This window comes from Haemaphysalis longicornis, unplaced genomic scaffold, assembly GCF_048455015.1.
Source record: "Haemaphysalis longicornis isolate Haplotype H1 unplaced genomic scaffold, Haemaphysalis longicornis Haplotype H1 scaffold_7, whole genome shotgun sequence".
NCBI classification, from domain to species: Eukaryota; Metazoa; Arthropoda; class Arachnida; order Ixodida; family Ixodidae; genus Haemaphysalis; species Haemaphysalis longicornis.
This window is the reverse complement of record NW_027526422.1, coordinates 18,335,733-18,362,183: the sequence shown is the minus strand read 5'-3', so window position 1 is coordinate 18,362,183 and position 26,451 is coordinate 18,335,733. Positions and strand designations below refer to the sequence as shown.

At 47.3% G+C, this 26,451-nt stretch overlaps 1 protein-coding gene across 3 annotated transcripts in view; it reads left to right on the top strand.

The window, feature by feature from the left end:
* Mondo (MLX interacting protein mondo) overlaps nucleotides 1–26,451 on the top strand; it is a 53,326-nt gene that overhangs the window by 23,497 nt on the left and 3,378 nt on the right. For 2 of the 3 annotated variants that reach the window (XM_077676164.1, XM_077676166.1), the window contains 11 exons: nucleotides 3,997–4,443; nucleotides 10,192–10,465; nucleotides 11,859–12,034; nucleotides 12,179–12,278; nucleotides 13,251–13,297; nucleotides 16,242–16,370; nucleotides 20,352–20,439; nucleotides 20,533–20,632; nucleotides 22,277–22,400; nucleotides 23,338–23,467; nucleotides 26,059–26,170. In XM_077676164.1, coding sequence (XP_077532290.1) covers nucleotides 3,997–4,443; nucleotides 10,192–10,465; nucleotides 11,859–12,034; nucleotides 12,179–12,278; nucleotides 13,251–13,297; nucleotides 16,242–16,370; nucleotides 20,352–20,439; nucleotides 20,533–20,632; nucleotides 22,277–22,400; nucleotides 23,338–23,467; nucleotides 26,059–26,170 — 1,727 coding nt within the window. The remainder of the gene's footprint in view (nucleotides 1–3,996; nucleotides 4,444–10,191; nucleotides 10,466–11,858; nucleotides 12,035–12,178; nucleotides 12,279–13,250; nucleotides 13,298–16,241; nucleotides 16,371–20,351; nucleotides 20,440–20,532; nucleotides 20,633–22,276; nucleotides 22,401–23,337; nucleotides 23,468–26,058; nucleotides 26,171–26,451) is intronic. The other variant, XM_077676165.1, reaches the window with a different exon arrangement.

The window sequence follows — 26,451 nt, the reverse complement described above, 5'->3', positions numbered from 1 at the left end:
CATGGTTTTGTTGTTCAGGGATTTTTTTTGTGCTCGTGATGCGTGGCGTACGATGGGCCAGTACGTGAGCTTCACAGCCAGTTTTAAACTGAAGGTGGTGGAGCATGCGCTGCAGCACATCTAAACAGCGCGGCTGGCCAGCACTATTGGCGGAAACAAGAGGTTTGGACGATGAAAATGGAATCACCATGTGTTTTGTGGGCCCAAAGAAGCGAAGCTTCCCGGTGTGGAAAGAGAAGTTTTAGAGTGCCTTGATGGCACTGAAAACGATGCGCTGTGGCCCGACAACGAATGTGAAGCCGCAAGCGACTTTCGTGAGGAGGATAGCTCCATGGCGAGTAGAAGGCTACCAGCATGTTGTGACTAAAAGAAGAAATTTGGTTACAACATTATTTCCGCGTTCTTACTTGAAAGGCGAGGTTTTGACAGCACTTTGCTTAGCACCTTTATTGTATGAAATTTAAGCTTTTAAGTATCTGTTTCAACTTTTTCCCGCATAATGAACCCGCCCCCCAAATTCATGCTGAATTTTCTGAAAAAAAATAGGGGGGGGGTTCATTGCGCGAGTAAATATGGTAGCTATCCAAGCTTCTGGGAATGCTGAAACTAAATGAAAGTATAAACAGGCTATAATACACAGGGTTCGCGCATGTCCTTGAAAACCTTGAAAACCCTTAAATTTAGAAGTGACAATTTCAAAGCCTGGAAAGCCCTGGAATTTTTAAACGGTCCTTGAAAACCCTTGATTTTTCTGGAGAGAACCAATGGCCCTGTCTTTTTACAAGGATTTAAAGGCCAACTGCACTCAAATTTCACCTCGGCCAAATTTGTTTTTAATGCGTAGTAAGTACCCCCAAATAAGCTGAGACACAAGTGGTAGCCCCGTGAAACGCCTCGTTAATCAGTCAGAAGCGTTTAAAAAGGCTCCGCCGCAGACCACTCTGCACCTGCCGGCGGATCGCGTAAACAGCCATGACGCGCCTGTGACGTTCCAGCCGACGGTGGCTTTTTCCTCTGGCCAGCCACGCAGCGGGAGAACCGGTCGAGCTCTGCTGCCCCGTGCGCGCGTAGAGCTTGCGCGCAGACATTCTCCCGAACTGGTGACCGTCCGGCCGCTCGCTGGACGGCTGCAACGTCACTGCAATGGCCGCGCTCTCCTCGGTTTCGGTTTCAAAATCGCCGATTTTTGCTGGCCGCTTGCGGCGTCCACGTGCGTATTTCAGCTGTTGTATTTTGCATGTTGCTTTCTTTTTAAGCAGACTATACGGAAATAGGGTTTTCAAGAAGTCGAAATTTTGAGTGCAGTTGGCCTTAAAAGTGTTTGTCATTGATTTCAGGTGTTAACAAATGTAAAGAAACATTCTAACAATCAGGTTTCAGTGTATTACGTGAAATTACAAGTTTGGCGAATTTTCATATTACGAAACCACATTGGGCACAGACACTTCTCAATCCAATCAATGTCGCAATACAATCCCGTGAAAGCCGGCTTCTGTTCTCTATCTTGCATCTTCCATCTAGTCTGTGGACGCTCGCTCATTGCATGTGTGCTGTGCCTCATACGCTCCATCTGCGTTTGCTCTTACGTGCAGATGGTGGACGTGTACATAGTTCGTCCTGCCTTGTAGCAACATTTGCTGATTTAATTTCAGTTTGATACTCTTGCTGACAAAGCAGGCGATGCAGGCAACATTAATGGTCTTGGGGTCAAACAGCCTGAGCAAAGAACCAAGAAAAAAGAAAAAGCTCTAAATACCAACCATAAAATAAAAAATAAAGCTGGGGGGCATTCACGAACCCGTTAGCGCCTATCTAAATGTTTACTAGTGTGCTTAGGTATTGTGCAATAAAAAACTTTTGCATTGCATTGAAAAAGTTAATAATCCCAGATAAAACATTAGATGGGGACCTTGAAAATGTGTTTTCTGGTCCTTGAAAGTCCTTGAAAACCCTTGAATTTTTGCTTTTGAAGCCTGTACGAACCCTGTGTAAAGTATATACCTTATATTTCCATGCAAATAAGTCTTTTCTAATAAAAGTCTGCTACTCTACTATTTCCACGCTTAACAGCTCTGGCTCGTGGCCGAGTTGTCGGGAGCCTTAGGTCCGTTTCAAATCCCCGAAGGTCCGTTTCAAGTTCGAATCCCCGAAAGTGCATGTCTTTTATTATTAATATTTTTAAAATTGATTTATTGGTTTTTGGGCAGTGTTTTCTACATTGAATTTACCATTTTTGGGCCCTAACATTCATTGCTCCATGAACGAGTTTGCAGAATGAGTGCAGACTGACACTGACACAACTGGCGAGCTCTCGTTGGCGTGGTGTTGCCACATGCACTGACTGCTTGCGGGCACAGTCCCGAATCGGCCGACCCTTGGCCTGGTGCGATACAGGCACGAGCCAGGATAGCTCCAAAGAGGGGGGGAAAGCGCACTGCATGTGAGCGTCTGCGGTGACATGGAGGGCCTGCATCTACTGTGTACGCCTCGGCTAGTGATTGTTACAATTCCAAGCCGTGCTGGTAGGCTTATCTGACACATTTTAGAGCCGACAACATGTCAGAAGTGCGGTATGCCAATCACTGAGATATCGAGAATTCTCATCCAACGATAATGTCGGATACCAAGCATGTTGTTTCACAGAACCGAAACCGAAAATGGTTTGAGCTATAATCGTGGACATCGTCCAATCACGTAGCACGTTGTATTGACGTCACTGCTGTTAGTTGGTGTGGCCGCCGTAAACCACACATGGTAGGTTTTCTTCTTTCAGGCTTTACAAAATAAATATCCCCTTATCGACTGGATAAACACTGAAAAGTGCGTTTATTTGAGCCAGTCCACTCAATGCAAGCAAAAACAGAAGCTTGACAAATTCACTTCAGTGTCCTTTTAATGCAAGAAGAAAGGTCAGCACTGTGCCTTGCTTTTGCTAGCATGCTCGATCAGAGCAGTATGGAAACTGTCAGATCCGTTTGCCTTGTGGCTGCACAATGAATTCCTGCCTATTAAAGGCCAACTGCATTCAAATTTCACCCTGGCTAATTGCCTTCGAAATGTGTAGTAGGTGCCATGAGAACTACTGCGACGCGACCGGTAGCTCTGTGCAATGCGTGGTTTTTCAGTTTCAGGCACTCAAAATACCGCCCTTGCAGACGACAAAGCACCTGCCGGCGTGTCGCGCAAACAGCCATTTAGCGGAAGTGACATGCCAGCCGTCCAGGCCGATTGGCCTGCCTCGCAGCGGGAGAATCAGGGAAACTCGTATATCGCGCCACGGCCGGACTGGAGAGGAGGACTGGAGAAGGAACGCGCGCGCGCCTCTCCAGTCCGGCCGTGTTCGCGCCGGTACACCTGGCTTTCATGGCTCCGAAAAGGCTTCGAACCGTGCGGTTCTCTCCTTTTCGAGTATCGTCGTGACATCATGCCTACGCGGTGTGCTGCTGTCGGAGAGCACGAATAGTGTCGTGCTTGCGGGACAAGCGCTCGCTTTTCCCCGCGCCTCCCACACCCCCGCACGCACGCGCTCACACTCTCCTTGTGGCTGGCCGAGCCGGCCGCGTCGGTCGGTCCGCACACCTCGCGCCGTCAGGCCAGGCCGTCAGGCCAGGCTGTCAGGCCGCTCATGCCGACGGCTGATACGTCACTTCCGCCTGCCCGTAATGGCCGCGTTTTGCCCAGTTTCGTTTTCAAAATCGTCGATTTTTGCTGGTCGCTTGCGGTGTAATTACGCACATTTTAGGCGTCATACTTTGTACATCGCGGTCTCTTTAGTCATACTATGCAGGAACAGTGATTTCGCGCGGTCGAAATTTTGAGTGCAGTTGGCCTTTAAGCCAAAGTAAGGAACAGAGCCTCTCGGGCACCGTGGCCAACACAGTGGCTGAGCACACTTTTGGAAAGTCTTGTGCGCTTGGCTTTTAAGTCTAAAATGGGACTGCAGCCCTGATGACGAACAGGGGGCAGCAGTCTCACCGCCACTGATCCCCCGTGCAGCTTCCCCTGGCAGCGGCACCCAGGCCTCCCCTTGCCAGCATGCCCTTTGGCGCGGAGGTGCCCCATTATGCGCCCAAGCACTCTTCGCGGCCCCCACCACCCAAGCTGAGGCCGCGGGCCCCCACCAACCAGTTCCCGCCGCCCGTGGCACCCTCGGACCTGCAGTCCTTCCAGCGGGCACCCGTGCCTCCGGCCTTGCCGCATGCCGGCCTGAACGGAGGCATGTCTCCCCTCGCAGTGGGGGCAGACAAAGGGGGGGCACAGGGGTCCAAGCGGCCCCTGTACCCCAGCTCGGGGGAGGAGGGCCTGGAGGGGGAGGCAGCAGGAGGCCAGTACGCCACCGGCGGTCTCGTGGGGACAGTGGTCGGGGCCGGGTTCCTGCCGGTGGAGAACGCGGCCATGGGCGGTGGCAAGAACGTCAACTTTGCCATGCCGAAGGTGGCCACGGTGAGTGCTTTATGCGCTGCTTCAACCGTGTCGCTCCTTCATTTCTCCTGCACGCCTTGGTGGAAACCTAGTTTCCACATGCTGGTTCCTATCGGTCTCCTTCATTTGCCTGTCCAGAGCAGCTCTGAGCAGTTGATGGGTGGTAAAAACGGCTCTCATAATAGAAAAATCTGCGAGCTGCTCTGGAGTTGTTCTGTGCAGACCAAAATTACAGGTAAAAGAGACCTTACTATGTCTTTAGTGTTGGCTCCCTGTTGCACCGCCACTAATGTGCTGTCACGTGAAATTTGAAAGTTTTTAAATAGTGGGTGCATTTCGTTGAAACAAAAACAAATATGCAACTTATATCTGCCTATCCTTGCACAGATTTTGAGGTTCTGACAAATCTATGTGATGTCACTGTGCCCAAATTTTCAGTAATTTTCTAGTTCATGACTGGTTCAAAGTGTATATCTATATGGGCCAGTGCATGCAACTATACCATCATTTGAAGTTTAGGCTGGCCGGAAGAAAATTTATGGCAAGTGTTATGTGCCTACCAAAATTCCAAAATATCAGTCAGTTAAACCTCGAAACTGATAATTATAATCTTAAAGGTCTAGTTCTGGGGAACTAGTAAGCTTTCAAACGAAACAATAATTATTCATACGCAGGTGTGTGGGCAATGTTGAATGTTGTGGTCTTGTTTAAGGCCGAGCATGCATTTCAAGCTAAAATGAGAGAGAACAACAAAGTCTAGCACGTAGGCAGTGAATAGCTCTACAACAGTTCCCACGTGCATGCCTGAGGGATTCCCCTGTGCAAGCCACACTCTGTGGTGTGTAACAACTACGTTTCAGGGATTTCCATAGTTCAGATCCATGAGCAGCAACTTCACAACTCCGACGCACTCCCCCGTAACACATGTTGGGGTGTTTTGAGTGACAGGGTACAAATCCACATTAACATAATCCTGGTGCATTTTTGTGTGCATCCTACATGTATTCGGTGCAGAAAAAAAATTATCTTTTACGCAGCCTGTGGCCATAATGGCACGGGTTGTGAGCTGAAAACTCGAACGCTATCTTAGAAACGATTCTAAAATTTTTTTAGCTAAATAAGTACTTGTCAAAAAATGGTACTGTTGCAGAAATACATTCTGCAAACTCTCTAAATTCGAGGGAAGAAAAAAAAACTTGAAAAATTAGTTATCGTTTTCTGATTTCTTTACTTCAAGCATGTGAGTCTCCCGTGAAGTATCTCGTCACGTGAAATCTAGGGCCAAGTTACGAACAGGAGGATTAAATGAAGGGTTAAAGCTCTTGCGCAAGTTCAGTTCACCTCTGCCCTCTTCCTTCAAGTGTCTGTGGACAGACCCAGGAATAGAATTCCGACTGCAGCAGTGAAGCAGGGCCGTTATGTTTGTTCTGCATGGCGGAAAGTAGTTTCTTGCTCCGTAGGCAGGTGCATGCACAATGAGGAGATAGTGTGCGTCTCATTTTAGCCCCTGTTCGAGCACAATCGGCCGACTAATCTTAGTGCGGCTGGCACCATTTTCAGTGACAAGATAAAGTTTATATCTGGCAAACAGCCAGTCGGCTCAGCTGGCAGACACGGGCAGCTTATTTTTCAGCTGATCAGATCGCGTCATGCCTGCACCCTTTGGCAATACGGCCTGGGCCATGAATGTGTCCGTTTTTTTTTTTCTTTTTTTTATTTATTTATTTATTTATTTATTTAGATAAGTGCCCACAAACAGCATGACGCCTTCAGCGTGGTGCACAGAAGAAACAAGGGAAAGGATAGAAAAGGGAGATGTGTACAATGGGAAAAAAAGAGTATAGTAAAAATAACATCAATGGATCAAACATTATGAGGCTGACTCACACGATTCTACAACGCAAAAGAAGACACTCAGAACACACTCAGAAGATGTGTACCATAGCGAAAAAAGAGCATGAGAAATGAAAATAACCTCAGTGGAACAAGCATTACATGGCTGACTCGCCTGATTTTACAACACATAAGTACACACTCAGGCTTTAGATGAATTTTTAACAGCTTGCACAAAAGTGCTGTAACGATCAAAGATACTCAGATCAGGCACTTCAAGTGAGTTGTAAAGGAGTTGCATTCTCTGGACAGGACTTTTATGATTGACGTCAGGATAAAATAGCGGCGAGGAACGGCATCGTGTGGGGACATGAAAATTGATGGAAGTTAGCAAATCGGCAGAGTCAACAGCTCCATGAATGAGCTTGTGAAGAAAGCACATATCGAGGAGTGTTCTTCTGTCACTCAGTCTGCTTAATCCAGTGTGGTCGAGTATTCTGTCATACGTGTAATATATTTTCCTGAAAAGGTAACGATCATAATAGATTCTAACAAATCTCATCTGGACTCGTTCCAGAGACAGTGACAAGTATTGAGGAACAGAGTTCCATACAACCGAGCAGTACTCTAGCCGGGAACGTACAATAGCCCGAAACAGGGACAAATAGCAGGTAGGATCAGTGAACTCTTTCGTGACACGTGTTACGAGTCTAAGGGATTTCATTGCATCGCTGGCTGTTTTTTCAATGTGGTGTTTAAAACTTAGTGATGAGTCAATGTGCACACCCAAGTCCCGCACTGTTGACGCTCGAGCAATGGAACCCCCATGCAGCTTATACAAAAATTGAATCGGCACCTGTCGACGATGGTATGATATCACATCGGTCTTTGATGGGTTGATGCGAAGCATGTTTGCTGAACACCATGCTGACACGGTGTTGATGTCATCTTGTAGAAGAGAGCACTCGCTAGCCCTGTCTATAGGCCGAAAGATCTTAATGTCATCAGCAAAGAGGAGCGTTTCAGAGTGTTGCATGCGCTCAGCCAAGTCATTGATAAAAATCAAGAACAACAAGGGGCCCAGGTTGCTTCCCTGAGGCACTCCAGAAGTTGAGCGAAATTCACCAGAGAAACAGCCCGAAACTCGCACAACGTTTGTACGGTTAGACAAGTAACTTTCAAAAAGCATCAAGTACATCTTACATATTCCATAGTTGTCCAGTTTCTGTAACAGCAAGGAGTGTGACACAGTGTCGAATGCCTTTGACAAATCAAAGTAGATTACATCAATTTGGTGTCTTGAATGCACTGCAGGGACCACTTTTCTAAGAAAAGCACACAGATTTGTCACAGGTGAACGATGAGGAATAAAGCCATGTTGTTGTGTACACAGCTTCTGGGAGAAGTAAGAGTAGAGACGGCTGTACAAAATAAGCTCCAGAACTTTGGACAGAGAGCAAATCAGTGACACAGGTCGATAATTGACCACAAGGGAAGGGTCGCCAGACTTAAATATGGGTGCAACAATTGAGTGTTTCCAAGTGGTTGGAAAGACTCCAGATTTTATACAAAGGTTGAAGATGCGTCTCAATAAGGGTGTAAGTATCGGTCCGCAGCCCTTAACAATGAAGCTAGGGATGCCATCGTGGCCACATGATTTTTTGGCCTTCATTTTTCTAAGGGCTTCACGAATTTCCGTCTCTGTCACTGGCGTTGCCGCCAGGCAGTCTGCCTGTAAGGTCTTATCTGCAAGGTCTTATTGCACAACATTGGAAGCAACAAGGTGATGCAAGCATTGCAGCGGCTTCCAAAGCCGTCAGGCAGTTTTGTATGCAGCCTGGTTGCCCTTCAGAGATGTTCACTATTGTTTACAAAAAGTTTCCAGAAGTATATCGCTACCGAGTCAGTCTGCCATGACTGAATTGAGGGCACAAGGTTGGGCTTGTTGGTTAAATGATACTGAAGACATACTGTTAGAGCTGAAAGACAGGGCTCAACATAAGGCAAGATATGGATACACAGGGCAAACACCAAAACATTTGTTGCCATTAAGGGACAATTTTTTTTTTAGTCTCCAGGAATGCCTGATTGACTTGCCATGCACAGTCATGGTGGCAGTGAAAGCTATTGCCAGTGCTGCCAAAAAAGCTTTTCATTCACTTTTAATCGAGTGGTGTGGAGTTAGTTTCGTTCTAAATGCTTATCACCCTGTAAACTAAGCATCCTGCCGTTTTCGAATTTAGCGTGGATACGAGAAGTAGTTTGTAGCGACTGCTTCCAACATTTTTTTGAGCTGAACTGTCTTAAGATTAACTCGCTAAGGAGCGGTAGACATTGTGCATGAAATTTTTGCCAGTTCTCATATGTAGCTTGCAGACTGCGTGGTGCACGAGCTTTCTTGGTGACCTGACAAACTTGCAGCTGGCCTAAAAGTGTTAGGGAACAAGGCATCATACGGCTAAGGCCAGCATCAGTTGTAGAATGCGATTCTGGTATAATTACTACTTTACTACTGTGAACGAAACCGTCAATTCGTCTTGGCATGCACAAACCTTGGAGCAGTGGTGTGCACTAAGTGTCCGCAGAAGAGAGGAGAGTCGAAGAAACTTTATTTTGCCCAGAAGCTTTGTTTGTTGATTATGTAGCACTTGACACCTCGAATCGGACCTAACTACGCCAATATCGTTATGGCCCGCCTCGAATCAAACTTTTTTGACACCCAAAATTTAAAGCCACTGTACTATAAAAGTTATATTGATGACATATTCATAATCTGGCAACACGGGGATGCGGAGCTCCTCACCTTCATTGAGGCGTTTAACCTAGCCCATTCTAGTATTTCCCTTGCTCATTCCTATTCGGAACACAGTGTAAATTTTCTGGACGTCACCGTTACCACCTCCCGAGGTCGACTTCAAACTATACGCTATAGAAAACCGACAGACACGCGGCAGTATTTGTACTTCCAAAGTAGCCATTACAGACACTGCAAGACAGCAATACCTTACAGCCAAGCCTACCAGCTTAAGAGAATTTGCTCAAACCAAGCCGACTATGACTCAAACTGTCGAGAACTCGTGACCGCCCTCCTGAATAAAAAATACCCGCCTAGTCAGGAGCGATTCATAGTTTACACACCCAGCAGGGCAGTGCAGGGGAGTGCTTGCTTCCCATAACTTTAGTCCAATGCAGGGATGACTGAGTGGCTGAGGTATACTGAGCATGAAGTTGCGGATTCCTCGCTGCCTAATGGGACAAGAGATATGGCGCGGGTCGAGATCTCCAGGGGGTCTCAACCAATCTAGTGCCCTCCACTGCAGTGCACATCAGAGCTGAAGTGTAGCTTCGGCACGTAAAATGCTTACCTTATGCCAAGTGAAAAATTGGGGAAACTCAAATCGACATAAGTACAGTGGTAAGTTGCTCAGGGCCTCTGTTTTATTGTCGTAACAAGCAAAATGTGTTTCTAATGTTGTTTTTCTGTTTTATTGCCATTGCATTCTGTGTTTACTTTCTCACTGCAAATGTTTGGGTAGCTCTTGTGTCGAGGTGAACAATTTTGTCTGTCTTATTAATTACCCGCCGCAGTGGTGCGGGTCCGATTCCCGGCTGCGAAGGCCGTTTTTCTGATGGAGGCGAAAAGCAATAACGCCCGTGTGTATGAGATTCTGGCGCACGGTAAAGATCCCCAGGAGGTCAAAATTAATCCGGGGCCCTCCACTACCGCGCGCCTCATCGCCTACGTTGCGTCGACGCGTTAAACCCTACAATCAATCAAATCAATCAAATCAGTCTCCTTAAGTTGTCCACCTCGACAGGAATGTGTGGTGTCCTCTGTTCTGGGAGATGGCCGAATAAGACAGCGCCTTCCCTTTGTCGCCGTTTCTGGACTGTGGGATGGAAAGAAAAAGAGGCGGCTGCGTTTTTCCCGTGCAGCAGCCGAAGAGCCGTACCCGGTCCCGCAGCATGTCGACACCGCAGAGCAGCACCAAGGGGGCCCCCACGGCTGCTGCGACGGCGAGCACCAAGCAGGCCGCCTCCCTGAGCCAGCTCCCCCGAGTGAGCTCACCGCCCCAGCGGCTGACTCCCAAGCTCTCGGTGTCGGTGTCCTCGTTGCCGGGATCTGTGCCATCCAACTCGGTGTCTCCACCCCTGCAGCAGCAGCAGCAGCAGCAGCAGAGTGCTGTGCTCACTCAGCTCCTCACTTCGGGTACGGTCGCATGCCCACGGTCACCGGGATGAATCGGCTGCCAGAGTGACGCCATGCTGCGCTGAACCTAGTTCAAGAAAAATTCAAGCTTGCTGTTTGACGTACAGGAATTGCGGCTGCATTATAATGCGCACCGTAGTTGGTTTAGACTATCAAGTGCTCTTTCTGCACACTTTATGTGAATGGTACATGGACATTTACTTTGGCGGGTCCCTAGGCTACCTACCCACCATTCTCATCGGAGAGCTGAATGGATGATTGAGTGGAAGGTTAAGGGGGGACGTGGCAAGTAAAACTATTTTTGTTAATTATGGACCAAATTAAGTCAAATTAGGAGATTTTATGTAGTTCACTGACCTAATAACAAAACTTAAATCAGTTTAAAAATATCTTCTATACTTTTTGAGTTACCAGACTAATTACCTTCACAGAGCTGTCGCAAGATTAATGAACTAATTAGGCAAGAACTCAACAAGATTTTTATGTCAGCATCACCAGGAAGGTCCATTCTGTGATAAGAAGCTATTTGATTATTGCATTATCTCCTTTAGGCATCCAAAAAGAAAGACAAAAGTTTCACTTTCCTTTTGGCATGAGACTATTTCTGATTTCGAAAGGAAGGTGAAACTTTTCTTGTTCTTTCTTTATGCCTAATGAATATAATGCAATAATCTAATAGCTTCCTTGCACAGGATAGGCATTTCTGATCACACTGCTGTAAAAATGTAGTTGACTTCTTGCCTAATTAGTTAATTATGCTGATTGCAAGTTTCAGGTAATTAGTCTCCTAACTCAAAAAGTATAGATGGTATCTTTAAACTGATTTCAGTTTTGTTGTTAGAATGGTCAACTACATAAATGCTGCTAATTTGATTCAGTTTGGTCCATAAATAAAAAAGTCGTTTTACTTGCCACGTCCCCCCTTAAACGAAGTTAGGTGGAGGGTTAAACGAGGTTAGATGGAGAGAGTGGCCAACATAGGTGGTGTGACGTGATCAGCTACTGACATGATTTGTGACTGAAAAAAGTATTTGCGCTGCCCCTGGCTGGTTTCCAACTATGAACACCTCGCCCATCAAACAACCAAGCTACGCGCTGTGCCATGGAAAATATTGTATTATCAGGTTTGGTACTCAGAAGTGACAAACGTTTGAGCACCACTGTTGTGGAATAATCGTGAGCACCTTTAATTAACAACCTTGTGCGTGCTGAATCACTTATTTAATGCAAATAAATTAAGCATCGGATCAGTGCCTCCCTCCCCAAAAGGATATGCGGATGGAGAAACATTTCTATTGGCACGTAGCATCTGCTGGCCTGTGTTCTTCAGAAGAGCATGTGTGGGTTGCTGGGAAGGCGGTGTGACAAACAGCACCCCCCCCCTCTCTTACAGGCAACAGCTTCTCGTGGGAGGCCCAGCCGGCGACCGCTGCAAGCCCCATTGCCCACAGCACTGGCACGGCCTCCACACCCGCCACAGTGACCATCATCAACTCCGTGGCCCCTTCGCTGCCTGTTACGGCCACACAGCCACAGACCTTTGTCATCTCCCCCGTCACGCTGTCTGCGGTGAGCCCTCCCTCCTTACTGTTTTGTTTGCACCAGCGGTTGAAAATGTTAGTGAATGAGTTCGTAGATAAAAGCCTAGGCTATATGGCAGAGTGCTGCCCAGCGTATAGATGCTTCATTGTGCAACCTCGGATCCGTTTCCAGATCTCCAGTACAAACAACCTCCAGCGCAACCTGATTGTTGGCTCAGCGTCCATCATGCCGTCATCTGTGTCCATAATTCCATCCAAGCAGCTCAACGCAAGTGAGTACAAGCCACTCCTCATCGTGCGTTCAATGGCAGGTGGCTTGGAATCGGGGCTATCTTGACCGTTGGAATTCATGTGCACACTTGAGTGTATGAGGCCCAACACTTGTAACACCTGCTCCAAAAATATTTGCAGCAGATTTTGCACAGAAAGTTAACAGTCCGTGTGCATAAGATTAGTGCAGTACTTTGTGCCGTGCGTTTTACAAGGTGGATTTTAGGTGGTATTGATTCTAAATGGTTCCTTATCCTCTCTCCTTTTTCCTAAAAAAAAAAAAAAAAAAAAAACTGGTCCATCTCCACTAATGTGAAAATTTGGGAGGGGCAAAGCAGGCAGTGTATAAGGGTATTCAAAGATTGTTAGTCTCTCGCCACACGGCACGTGCCAATATACGCAACATCCCAGTTATGAAGATGGAGGAGAAGTGAAATTTGAAACGGAGAGCTGCAAATTTTTAAGTTAAAATGAGTACGGAGCGAAATAGAAGCAAGCAAGCAAGCGCAAACGAAAAACGAGTGTCCTGGTATTTTAGTACCATGACCACATGAGAATGCGATGACGAGGACATGAGACGCCGACAACCCGAGCCCCTAAAGTGCTTCGCCCCTAGAAAAGTTGCTGATGTGTGTCAAGCTAGAAATTGGGAGATAAGCCAACCATGGCAAGCAGTCATTGTCTTTTGAGTGGATGTGAGGGGCTACTTGATAGAATTAAGTGTTGGTGCGATTAACAGCTTTTCTGGAAAAGGCTGATGTATTTGAAGAACAATGTGGAGTTTAGTGCATTGCAATTTTGCCCTATGTTGCACCAGACACAGCACGTGGCTTTCCTCTTTACCTATAATGCGTGCCAGAGGCTGGTCACTTGTTTAAAAGTCATTTAGCATTTCTGGTTACCTGATCACTGTGTTTCGTCACCCTTGCTATTTCTCCTGTGTGCCTGACTGAGGTCATCGGTTGACATTCCAGCTGTCTCGACTACTGTTGTGCCACAAGCCAAGGCTGCGGATGTTCCCGTAAGGAAGTTTGTTGGCACTCTAATACACACCTGTATAGAACATTTTATGAGCACCTAGCTTGCTAAAATTTTCATTTGGATGTCATGTGAGCTGCTTATTTTGAATGTTATTTTTATGAACTGGGAATTTGCTTTGATAATGCGAGCTCTCTATTTTAAACACCATTGTCATAGACTGCTAGTATACTGATAACTTGATATCTAGCACAGTGCTTTGTTAAGTACAGCTTACTTCTCCCTAATAATTTGTGTGATCTTCAACTTGGAGCCAGCTTTGTTTCGAAGGGGCTGTGGCAACAACACACATACCCACTCAACTCCATTCTGGCCTTCAACGACATTGCTCTAATAAAAGCACATCAAAAGTATTTTGAACGTTTAAAATTTCTCACTATTTAATGTCAGCAGTGATGCCATTGGCGAAGTATTAAAGGGACACTGAAGTGAATTTGTCAAGCTCCCGTTTTTGCTTGCACTGCGTAGACTGGCTCAAATTAGCACACTTTTCATCGTTTATTCGGTTGACAAATCGGTAATTATTTTACAAAGCGCGAAAGAAGAAAAACTACCGTGCGCGGTTTGCGGCGGCCGCACCAACTAAGGCTGTGACGTTGGGAGGAGGGGGCACCGTGATTGGACGATGCCCAAGGTTAGCAATCAAACAAGTTTCGGTTTCGGTTCTGTAAAACACAACCAATGGCGTTGTTGGATGGGCATTCTCAATATCTCAGTAATCATCGTACCGCGCTTCTGCCATGTTGTCGGCTGTAAAATGCATAAGATAAGCCTCCCAGGACGGCTTGGAATCGTAGCATTCACTAGCCGAGGCCTACGCAGTGCATGAACGCCCTCCGCGTCCCCGCAGACGCTCAAATGCCATGCGCTTTTCCCCCATATTTGCAGCTTGCGTCACTCATGCCTGTATCGTAAAAAGCGTGTTCGCACCAGGCCAAGGGTCTGTTGATTCTGGCCTGTGCCCACTGCCCGCAAGCAGTCGGTGCTTATGGCAACAGCACGCCAACGAGAACTCGCTAGCGCGCCAGTGCCAGCCTGCGCGCGTTCTGTGAACTAGTTCGTGGAGCAATGAACGTTGCCGCCCAAAAAAAGGTGAACTCAGTATAGAAAACATCGGCGGAAAACGAAAAAGTTGACTTATAAAAAAAAGCACGTACCCGCGGGGATTCGAACTTGTGACTTGCAAAACACTTGCGCTGACATACCTAGCGCTACAAACCACTCGGCCACGGGCGAGCGCTGCCGACCTTGGAAATATAAGGTATATAATGTATAACCAGTTTGCACTTTTATTTAGTTTTAGCATTCCAAGCAGCTTAGGTGACTATTTGTTGTTTTGCGCTCGTGCAGTAAGTATCCCCCAAGTTTCCACAATACCTCACGTCTAGCAATTGCATTTCTTAGACCGAAAAGCGTTCGCAGATGCGTAGTCGTGCTGCTGGCCGCTGTGCTTGTTCGCCCAGCGCAAAAAAAGTGCTTTCCCACACCCTCGTTTTACGCTGTAGGGTAAAAATATCAGTTGATTTTATTTCCTTAGTACCTATATTGACTTCGCTGACTGTTCTCCCGCCTTCAAGAGGCCTTATATTTTCCTACTGGCGTACGTACCAGCCAGCGAAGCGTCGCATGTGTGCTTGTGCAGCACTTGTGTGAAGCGACCTTGACTTGGAGCTAGATACAGTGCCCAAACTAACCAAGTAAAGAAAGGCACATTCTTCCATTCACAAACGTGTCCTGGCTTCGTTTCAACTGAGCGAACGAATTGCGACGACCCGTCGGCGGCCGGCGGACGAAACGCTGGGCCGACTGACTCTGTCTGAAGGCCGGGGAGCCGTGCAGTAGCGCAGCCAATTACGAGCTCGGCTCCTCCCGACGTCACACGAAAACGCCACAGAAAATGGGCGAGCGTAAAGAGAGGAGGACAGCGTTTTCGAATTAGTTTTTCTACTAAATAAAATCGCGTAAACGCGCCCAGAGTGGTCGAAACATGGCCTGGGGACTCCGGACTACAATTTGCGCTAGTAATCCCGCAATGTTTACATATCACTTCAGTGTCCCTTTAAATGCAGAGTAATCAATGTGGCAACTCTACGTTAGCATTCCGGTGGAGCGATCAAGTATAACCGTAGGTGCCACTAAAATCATTCAGTCATGTTTAGTTGCAGTGGCTTTGGTCTCTGGCTGCCAGTTGCACAAAACCACTCCCCATGATGTCACTGGGGCTGGGCAGGGAAGAGGCTGACGAGTTGCCCTTTCTGTCGTCTAGTTTGCTTATTATCTAGCTCAATTGCTTCTGGTTTGCGTTAAAATTGGCATGATTGGTTTGTTATCTTTTGACTGAACCGAACTTGTATTTTGTCTTTGTTTTCTGGCCTCTGTAAACTTACCACTACCAGGGACAAAATTCTCGGTTTTGTTCATTTCATAACTGTTACAAAATGTCCACTTCTACAGAGCCCTGACTGGCTGGAGGCAGATGAGCCATATGTGAGGCAGAACAAGCAGGGCGAGAAGCAGTTTTTGTGCATGTCATTGGTCGGATGCCTTGCAAGTGCAACTGCTGCATGATTGAAACAGGCGCGAAATGATCATTTTTGAAGGGGACGCAACTCAGAATTCCGCCCGAGGACAGGCTATAATGCAGGCGGAGAAATTGTGGCGTACTTAGTTGTCTGACCAACTACCCAATTCTGTCGGTTCTCTGAAAAATATCACACAACATCCCTGCTCAAACTTTTAAAGTATGAAGGCGCTTTCCTCAATGAGCAGCTTTTTTCAATGCCTTTCAACTCAAGTCGTCTGAAATGAGCACAGCTAGCAGTTGAAAGTCATCTGTTATTGGGGTTGCTTGTTTTTCATTTCTTGTTTTTTAGTGTGTGGGTGCGTGGGCGTGTGTTTGCAGGGGGGGTTTCCAATCTTTCTTGCAGGTTGCCTCGGCATCTGCCAGTCCAGCCAAGCCATTCAGACCTAAGTCAGACGAGGAGCGCGTCCAGTACAAGGAACACCGGAGAGTGTGCCACATAAATGCGGAGCAGAAGCGGCGCTTCAACATCAAGGTAGCCAGAGACACTGCCGGAGAGGCCGGATGTAGGAACAGAGCTTTTTATTTTCTAGGCGAAGTTCGTGTCCATAGAGCCCACCTAGATACATATTCTTAGGTCCCTTCATTTTCAGCTTTTATCATGTTTCAAATTCAGGAGGCAAAACATTGATGCTAGATTGAAAGTTGAGCACCGAGAAAAAAATTGGGTTCTTATTATTGTTTTTCAAAAATTTCAATCTTTATGCGTGCTTTCTGTATATCTTGCATATGTTGTGTTTATTTCGCCCGAATGAACCTTTTATAATTTCTGAAAAAAAAAAAAAGAAGATAGGAGGCAGTGTCTACGCCTTTCAAGATGCTGAAAGGTCGCTAGAGAAGAATGTTTGCCAAAGAACGGGTAATAAGCAATAACAAGTTTTTGACTTGCTTCTTTTCTAGAAGCATTTTTAAAGGCCAACTGCTCTCAAAATTTTTACGTGTTGAAAACCTTACTTCTGTATGGTCTGCCTAAAAAGACTGCAAGATACTAAATATGACAGCTGAAATTCGTGTATGCATGTCACATACAACCATCAAAAATTGTGATTTGGAAACTGAAATTGAGAAGAGCACGGCCGTAGCGGCCGGCTGTCCGGCTGGCGCAAACCTGCATGCAACGCTTCGCTCTCAAAGCAGCCTTAAGAGTACTGACACGAAATTTCTCGCTTTCAGTTTTTATGCTGTAAAGAATACCTATTGGCCCAGTAATTACGAAAATCGAACCGAAAGCCGTCAGCCGCCAACACAGAATTAATTATAGCACGTTCATTGCAACCAGTTTCAAATTTGGTCACCGCGCGGGAAAATGGCCGTTCGAAGGCCAGCCTGCAAGCGGGCCAGCCTTACGTCACGGTCTCACCCGTGACGTCAGGGACGTTCGCCGCATCTTCTGCTACGATTGCACATGGTCCGCACTCGCCCGCGCAGTCGACATGTCGTCTGAATCGTCAGACTCTGATGTGTCGCTGCCACCCGACAGACAGAACAACTTTATTTGGCCAGGCGATTAGGCCGGTGATGTCTTCGTCGTCCGTTTTTTAATATCACTGCGGCTCGAACCGGCGTAGACCGGGACAGCAACAGCTTGTCGGCACTCTTCTAATCAATCTGATCGCGAAAAAGAAGTTCCACATGCGAGAAAGTAGATGTTAGTGTGTTGAAAAATTGTGCTAGGGGTTGTTATCAGCGCTGAATTTAAAAGCGGCGTTCAGATATTTGCCGCGATGGTAAGCCTACGCTGACCAGCAGCGGAGGTTCGGCACTCTGACCCAGCACTGCTGGCACCGCGGTGCAGCGAGCGGCCGAAAGATGGCGCCACCTGCGCACTAGAATCAAAACAGGCCACGACAGATGTCTTGGTCACCGATCGCTGACACGGAAATTATCGCCAAAATAAAGCTCAGTATGCGAAAAAGGGGATGATAGTGTGGTGAAAAGTTGTGTAAATGATGGTCATTCGCAGTTGTACAAATACCGGCAATCAAATATTCGCCATGATACTAAGCCTGAAGTTCCCAACACCCAAGCTGACGCGAGCAACGCCGAGCCCGCTGGCTTGGGCGACAGTTCTTGCGGCCGCTGCCACGCACGAACTCAGTCCACGTTTAGCACTGCATGTCGTCGTGTGGAAAATAATGCATCGTGGCGTCGTCGTCGATTTGCTCGGACAGGCTTCCACGAGCAGTACTTCGCATTCCGCGAGCTTGCCATAGCACAACTTAGTCAAGTTGCGCACCGCGGCGACGCGCACCGCCGCGTCGCCGCGGTGCGCGTCGACAAAGCGCACCGCGCGGTGCCGGCACCGCGCGGTTTTTAGCACCAGTGAAGGGAACACCATGTGCCGGCCACGAACTGAAGAGCAAAGACGGCGAACACGCAAAGTGTGCAAAGTTTACAAGCATTGCTCACACAGCTACACCCGTACGTCTCCTGCCCAAACGAATACCACCGACAACAGCAGCGCAGGATATCGTTTCCGGTTCCGAAAACGACTATATGACGTCACCCTGAACTGGCCAGACACGCAGGCCGATGTTTCGTCACGCCGAAAGCGATTTCGCTAGTGCTGCCGATTTGTGGAAGCTCGCGGCCGGGACAATCAAAATTGATTTTAGATGTGATTCCGGCCTCGGATCGCTGCAAAAATTTCTGTGAGGCATCTGTACAAACTACTGAAGCCAATTATATCATTTTTTAGGCGTCATAATTTGGTGTCAGTACTCCTTTAAAGGAGCCATGAAGACAACATACAAGTTGGGCTTATTAGAAAGACTGCTTAGTCCCGATAACAATGATACCAATATCATCGCAATCTTCGAAAAAATAACGGAGATATTAAACAAAACGTGTGAAGCATTGACGACTCCCTAGCCAATTTCCCGCAACTTTTCTATGACGTCACGGAACATTGTTTGTGCGATTGGCGGCCGTCTAACTGACCTGTCGCGACGACACATGACTGTACGTCTGTAATGGGGCCTCTAGTTCCATTTGACCGCATCACTTGAATGCTAACGTGCGGTTAACGCACTGAAAATTATGTTTTTAGTGCTGGCCCATATGACGTCACTCTGCTCATAAGACGTCACTGTGGCGCGAAATTTGAAAGTTTTTCAATACTTCTTGCATTTTTTTTCGTTAAAAAACAACTTTTGCGGCTGGAATGGAGCTGAGTGAGATGCCGAATCCCAGTTCTTTCAAATTAAACTAAGTTGCATTTTCTCTTCATGGCTCCTTTAAGAGAAGCACGCCCAGGGGAGCTCGATTGGTTCTTCTGGCTGGCCGGAGGAACAAGTGCCCGGCCAGGTGCAATGTCACTTCCGCTTCATGGCCATTTGCTCGATCTGCCAGCAGCTGCAGCGTCGTCAGCAGGGAGCTATTTTAAACGTCTCTAACTGATTAACAATGCGTTTCTCGGGGGTGCCATTCATGACCCGGTTGGTTTGGTGGTACGTACTGTACGTTCAAAATAAGTTTCCCGAGGGGGAATTTGAGTGCAGTTGGCCTTTAATTAAGCAAGTCGAAGTCATTGACAGAGAGTCAGCGATGAGACAATGGCTGTAGGCTGTCCTCGATATGTCCAATAATTGTCTCAAAGGTTCGCACTTTTGTTTTATATATTTTCTATATCTACACCGTGGAGTTGTGTAAATTATGGGAAACTTTAGGTTTTACTCAAAAATAAATGACCTTGCACACATTGCAGACTCCAGGTTCTGTTTTCGTGAAATTGCTCAAAATCGCCTTGTGTTTTCACTTAGTTCTTGACTTGGATTAAGAAAACAAAAATGCACATTTCTTGCATGGATCCAAAATTAGCTTTGGGGCTATATATCCTGATGTTATTCTGAACGTTTGTACATTTAAAAATTGGTGAAATAAAAAGCCCTTCTTAAAAAAAAATCAATACTCAATTAGTGTACTGAGAACCGAAAAAGTTGAAAATGACATGATACATATATGTATCTCGGAAGTTTACCATTTAATTATTGATGCTTCATATAAGAAAATGGGGAGAGTGACTTTTAGACACTTATGCTCGTAGCGTTTTTGCTCATTTATGTGTTCTTATTGACAGGTTGTTGGTAAAATCAGCTGTATGCATAGATCTGGAATGTTGAAATTGCTTCAAACTTTTTTCGAGCAATTACTGATGTTCGAATCCATAAGTGGCCCAAACTGGCCAATGGGCGAAGGCTGTGGCATTTCAGTCACATACGTAGAGTGAGCTACCTGTATGAGTGCCACCCTTCTTGGGTGCTAAAGTATCTTTGTTTTTGTCCACAGTGCATGGGCCCTAGCAGCCAAAGGTTAACTTTTGGCTACTATTGAAACTTAGCTCCTACTCTTGCATTTTTAAAGTCCTTCATGCCAGCATTGTGGAGCTGCGTATTAGCCCGTGCCATAAAATGCCTGGCGGTCGTTCAAAAATGTTGGATGCTTGTTGCTCCTCCAGAACGGGTTCGAGTCCCTGCGACACCTGCTGCCGTCCCTTAGCCAGAACCCCGACTCAAAGGTCAGCAAGGCTCAGATGCTGCAACAAGGTAGTGTCCCATCCCTGCTTTTCCCCCCATCTGTTGGCCTGGCCGTGCGAAGCAGGGACGCAACCGTTGTGTTCCTGCTCCCTTTTCTGGCAGCTGGGGAGTACATACGGGCCCTCAAGAACGAGCGGCAGCAGCAGCAGGAGGAGGCGGACAGGCTCAAGAAGCAGATCGAAAGCTTCAACCAGGCAATCAGGTAGGCACAGGCTGGCGCCTCGGGTTCTGTGCGGTGGTAAAGCACTCTCGTGAAGGAGGTGCACGGCTGCACAGGTACAGGCTGAGTTAGATGAGGCTTACCCGGGTATTCTGAGTCCTTCCTCCACTCGAGCCTCTAGCGGAGGAAATCCTTGAAGTCGATTTCCCCATTCACAAGCATTGCGGAATCCTCCCCTCAGCCGAGTGGAGGGAGCAAATGGAGGGGAGGAGGGACTCAGAATACGGCCCTTAGAGTCACTGTTCATGCGGGCTGAAGGCGCCACCACCCCGCCCCCTACATTATCTAAATGAAATCAAATGTAGTTGGGCGTCAACCCAATATGAAGTTGTGCAGACAGCTTATAACTAATAGTATGTCGCGGGAGCCGCAAAAATCCGCACTCTAAGCGGTACTGCTTTATAAACAAAACGTGTGAGGATCCAGCCGCATTGCAATCTACCTTTCAATCATTCTGTGTTTATCATCACTCAAACGAGGCACTCTTAAAAACAGAGGTGCGGTCTTTCATTTTGTCTTTTTTTTTTTACGCATCATACCAGTCTTACAAACCGCGAGCGAGGCTTTGAGGATCTGCATTTATCAGCATCTAGAAGAAAGGGTGCCACAGAGAGGGAAGCAGCCCGGCTTATGCCGGTGAGACAACATAATAATAACACGAGCCCGATTTTATTTATTATCATTATTTTCATCAGCGCCTTGCGTTTGCGATGCCGAAGGCGATTGCTTAGCAGCGCTTGGTACAGGTAGTGTGGGGAACTAGGGCGGCGCCACTGCTTGGCTCACTATCTCCAGATGTTTGGGGGAAAAAAAGGGTGGTTGCATATCTGCACGTGGTTCTGATTGCAACTTCTGCCCCGGGATTGGGGGGCGGGGGTACTCGCTATCTTCAGAGGTGTGCTGAGGGCAGTTTTGGTTGTCACGCGAGGGCAAACGGAGCACGTGAACTAGAGGGCGCCTATTTCTTTTGTTTTCGGTGTCTGAGTTGGAAGAGAGAAGGGAGGGCGAGCTGCATCGGATCCCTGAAACGATGCCCCAACTGCACCGGTCGATCAGCGGACGCGATAAAAAAACCGCACTATGTATAAACGAGGGCAATTGCAGTATAAGTGGTATGCTTATGCATTGAGTTCTTTCTGTGGGAGGCGTACAGGTGGTCAGGAAAACTTGTGCTAGGTCCGGTCTTGCAGTACAAACGGTTATGTTGCAAATAATCTACACTGTACTTGAAATGGCCAGTTGAGGTCACCACTGCGTGTACAGAAAAAATGAAATTCATACAATTGGTATAAATGGGTCATTTGTAGTGTGCTTATTGCTGTTTCAAATGCGGTGCTTTTACTGTTTTTACTTTTTTGTGTGAACCTGTTAGATGGCAGTATGTTTATGTTTTAGAAAATTTGAGAACAGTTGGCTTTTTTGTAATAAAATTTTTTGCTCTGCAGATTTTGCAATGTGGGCAATCCTAAGGGCGTTGCTCTTGAATCTGAACTGTAGAAAAGAAAGATGGAAGGGCAGAGGATGTGCTTAGCACTGTACAAGGCACTTACTTGTGTGGCTTCGTTACACGTTTCCAATCGAAGTATTGCCCTGTCTGCCTCTCTCCCTGTTTTTGTTGCCCAACAGCTTGTACCAGAACCAGCTCCCTGCCACAGGAGTTCCTTTGCCCTGCCAGAGAACGAACCACCTGAGGGAGAGCTTTGAGGAGTACGTGCGGGGAAGGACGCTGCAGAACTGGAAGTTCTGGATTGTATCCCTTGTGAGGGCTGCTTGAGATGCCCCAGGGCCCCCGCCTTTTAGGTGCAGAGTACCTTAGGCCCGCACAGTGTCCGTCCATGTCCATGCGCATAGCATTTACAGTCGCAAAAAATCATACACGCCCCGGCAGGATTCGAGCGTGTGTCTAGTAGACCAGACAGAGTTAGTGTCAGTCGCCTTACCCATTGGGCTACGACCGTGAGTTAGTACCCGAAAGTCCAATAGCTTACTCCCTTGCCTGTAACGGTGCCAAGTACCTTCGGACCTCCCAATGTCCGTCCGCGTCCATCCGCGCGCACACCACCATCAAGCGAAAATCAAGCGAAATTCGATTTGAGCCGTGAGTTGCAGTTTCACTTAGGGAATAATCAAGGTGCAACTCACGGCTCAAATCGAATGACGGCCGGGGCGCAAATCGGATGTCACTCGGGGCGGAACTTGGATGTCATTTCGAGTCCCCGTACTCCGCACCCTCGCCATCATCCACGGAGTGGAGATGCTGCCATTTTATTTTGTTTTTTTTTGCCGGCTGATTTGCAAAGGGAGTGCCACGGATGCCTGCTGTCCTGGCAGCACATGTTATGGCTTGATGGGTGACCAGTGGCTATCTCTTTGTTTCTGCATGGTAAATGCAGTGTTTACGCTTTTTTTTTTTTTTTTTTCCTCACGTGACGCAGTGACACTTGCAGGTCGAATTGACTGGGAACGGAAGCATGCGAGTTGGGGGAAGTGGTCCCTTAGTGAGGAGCAGCAGGCCCGTGTGGCTGGCATTGAAACGAAATAATAATGAGGAGGCACTGGTTATGTCTAACCGTACCGGGCCTGATTCTGTTAGTATGCGGCCTCTCACCACCATAGCCTTTCTTCTCCCCAATGGTTAGCGTGTGTGCGACCGCGTCTTCCTTAACCCGAGCCCGTCATGCGCACAGTTCAGCCTACTTCTGGAGCCCCTGCTGGAGTCCTACAACCAGACGGTCTCCAAGGCCGGGGTTGACGAGATGTGCAAGACTGTGCTGGTCTGGGTGGAGCAGAACTGTTCGCTCAGGGCGCTGAGGCCGGGTGAGCCGCACGTCTTTTTATTTGAGCCTGCACCTGGCCTGGATAGAGGTGACGGTTGACTCTGTTGGTGAAAGAGCTTGTGCTTTTTTTTTGTTTCGGCCATTGTACAGTGTACAGGGCACATACAAGGGTAGCTCATTGTTAATTGTTAAGAATATAGGCAAAGAAAAATAGTTAGTCAATGGACAGCCATGTTCTACTTTTCATAGTTTACTTACAATGCCCACGACCTCAAAAGTTAGGGAGCATGTTGAAATGTGGCAGCGAGCTTTGAATCACCTGTATATGTGGTCCTTTGCTGCAAATAAGTGTGCGAATAAACAAATATAGTATTTTGCGTTGTTGGGCAGTGTCGTGCATATGCAAGTCACCTTGTAAGCCTGCTGCAGGGACCCAGAAAAGCCTTTTGTAAAAGTTACAAAAGGCCTGTATTGTCGCGTAGCACCAATATAGTGATGCAATGCCGTTGGAATTATTGATCTACATTCAGTATTAGCTGCGTCAGAAGCAATTAAATGCTCCTCTCCCCCCTTGCCGATCGATTCCTCCTCCCTCTCTGCTTCTTTCAAAGCAGCTGGAAACACTGGGAATAGCCATGTGGCATCACGACGCTCGACTTCCGTTCTGCGCTAGCTAAATTGCTGCGCCTAGGCACGCGTCAGTCGCTGCGGACCCGCCTTTGCCTCGTGATTGCGCCGGAAGGTGGTAGAGCAGCCGGAAGCCAATAGCAGTGACATCGCCGGCGGCCGACCTCGCCGGCGATTGGGCGAATCAGGGGGCGGCTCACCGTTGCGTCAGCCGCGATCGCCGTTGCATCAGCAGCGATCGGCTTACTGCGGTGTCACACTCATCGGCTGAGAAAGGCTATCTTCAAAAATTGTTTACGAATTACAGTCGAACCCCGCTACAACGAACGCCGCTTCAACGAAATTTCCGCTTCAACGAAATATTTCCAATTCCCCGTCAGCCAGCCATAGAAGTCCATGCAACAAAGTCCTCGCCACAACGAACCATTTGTCAGGCTTGCTTTCGCTTCAACGAAATTTTCGATGATTTGGGCTGGGTTTGAACAATTATTTTACAATAAAATAAGCATAGCGCCAGCTATCTGTAACTTTTTATACATTCAGGACGCTTAGTTTCACCGAAAACATGCGCGATGCGGCCACGCCGCAAAAAAAAAAAAAAAAAAAAAAAACCATAGGCGGACGCCATTGTTTGATGGTGATAACGATGTGGCTGGCTGTCTTTACATGAGGCGCAGGCCCGGTTCGCCAAGCCGGAGCTACAGCCAATCCGTATCCAGTTGAAATCGCACAAATGTGCTCCGCTGCTGGCGCGGCGCCGTCATGTATGCGTTGTGAGCAGCTGTCCTTGCCGTTTTCCTTCTACCATTCTTAATAGCCAAGAGCAAAAATCATGTTTGCGTGTTTGGTCTTGAAGCCAAGTCATCCTATCTTAGTCATGAGCGCGCAGTTGTGTTAAATGCAAGCGCGCGCGTCTAACCTGCCAAGGTCAGTAGCTGCCGCGCCGTGTCAGATGATAAGATAACGGTACTGCTCCTGCTACAAGTGAGAGGGGGGCTTCCGACGGCCTAGCAGCTATCTGCAAGTAATCAGCTCGGGGGACACGCCTTGTTGTACAGCAATACGTTTTGCGCCTGCATTTCTTCACCCCACTCCGCAACGCCTTCTTCGCGTGCAGTGAAAGAACAGATAACCATTGGTATGTTTGTTATTCGAATAAACATGACGTTATTGCGCGTCACTCCTTTTCCTAAACATTGTATTATGCTGTCAATGATGCGGAAGCATACGGGGCTATTTTTCTGGCCTTTCCGTGGTGTGTTGCGGCAGATTTCGCCTCAACGAATTTTCGCTTCAACGAAATTTTTCGCACGTCCCGTCAATTTCGTTGTAGCGGGATTCGACTGTATCCGTATAATGTGTGGGGCTCACACTTGGCTCAAAAATCCCCCGTTATGTGTTCCAGCACCTGAATGCATTTGATTGCCACCTTCACAAAGCTTTTCTGGGTCCCTTTAAGCATGTCTTAACCATGTCAGATGGCATATTGCCACAAACTGTACTTCAGGATCCCTTTTGTTTGTTTTGTTACCAGCATATGAAGATGCCGAGTTATCACATCCCATGTCTCAAGCATAGCCCGAATTTGTTCCTTCTGTTGTATGCTGGGCCAGGTAATCTTGTTTGATAGGGAAAGGGTACCACCTTGTCGTCACTCGCCCAGTCTGTGTTTGATCGACAAGGTTCTGAGTCTAATTTGATTGTCCTAGAAAGAGTGTTCTGTGATAAATGCATGCAGGGCTAATGCCTTGGCATTAAATTTTCCGCAGCTCATCTGTGCACATCATTTTGTTGAGGGCTTTGGTGTTTGGGTTTCTGCCTAGTTTATTGCAGAGTGCTAGCTCACCTCAATAAACTTCATTCTTGCATCATCTCTGGCTGCGTCATCTTTGGCTACGTAACAATGTGTAAAAACATTAATAGAACACAGTTTTTATTTCCCTGAAATTTGTTCCGGCCACATTTTTCTTTGCTGACATGCATTCATGCCTCTTTTGGTCCCAGGTGTCCTAGATTCGCTGAGGTACTTAAGCACATCCACTAACATCCTCTCCGACCCAAGCCGGCTGCCAGAGGAAGCCATGCAGGCAGTGACCAAGAAGGAGTCTATGCCACAGTGAGTGCGCCACTTCTCTGCATCTGGTGTGTGCAGATGCATTTACAGAGAGTTCTTTCCTGGGCTAAGCGTTCACTGCATTCAGCAATGAAATTTCAATGTAGCCCACAGATGATGGCCCTCAAATTTGTCTGGGTGTGTATTTCTGAGCCATAAGGCCTTTATACTTTCCTTACTTAAAGTCCATACTTACATTCCTGTAAACGAGAATATGTTCTTGATAACAACGAATTGGTGCCAGTCGTTGTGTACCCGTGGGTTCAAATGGTGTCTGTATTCAG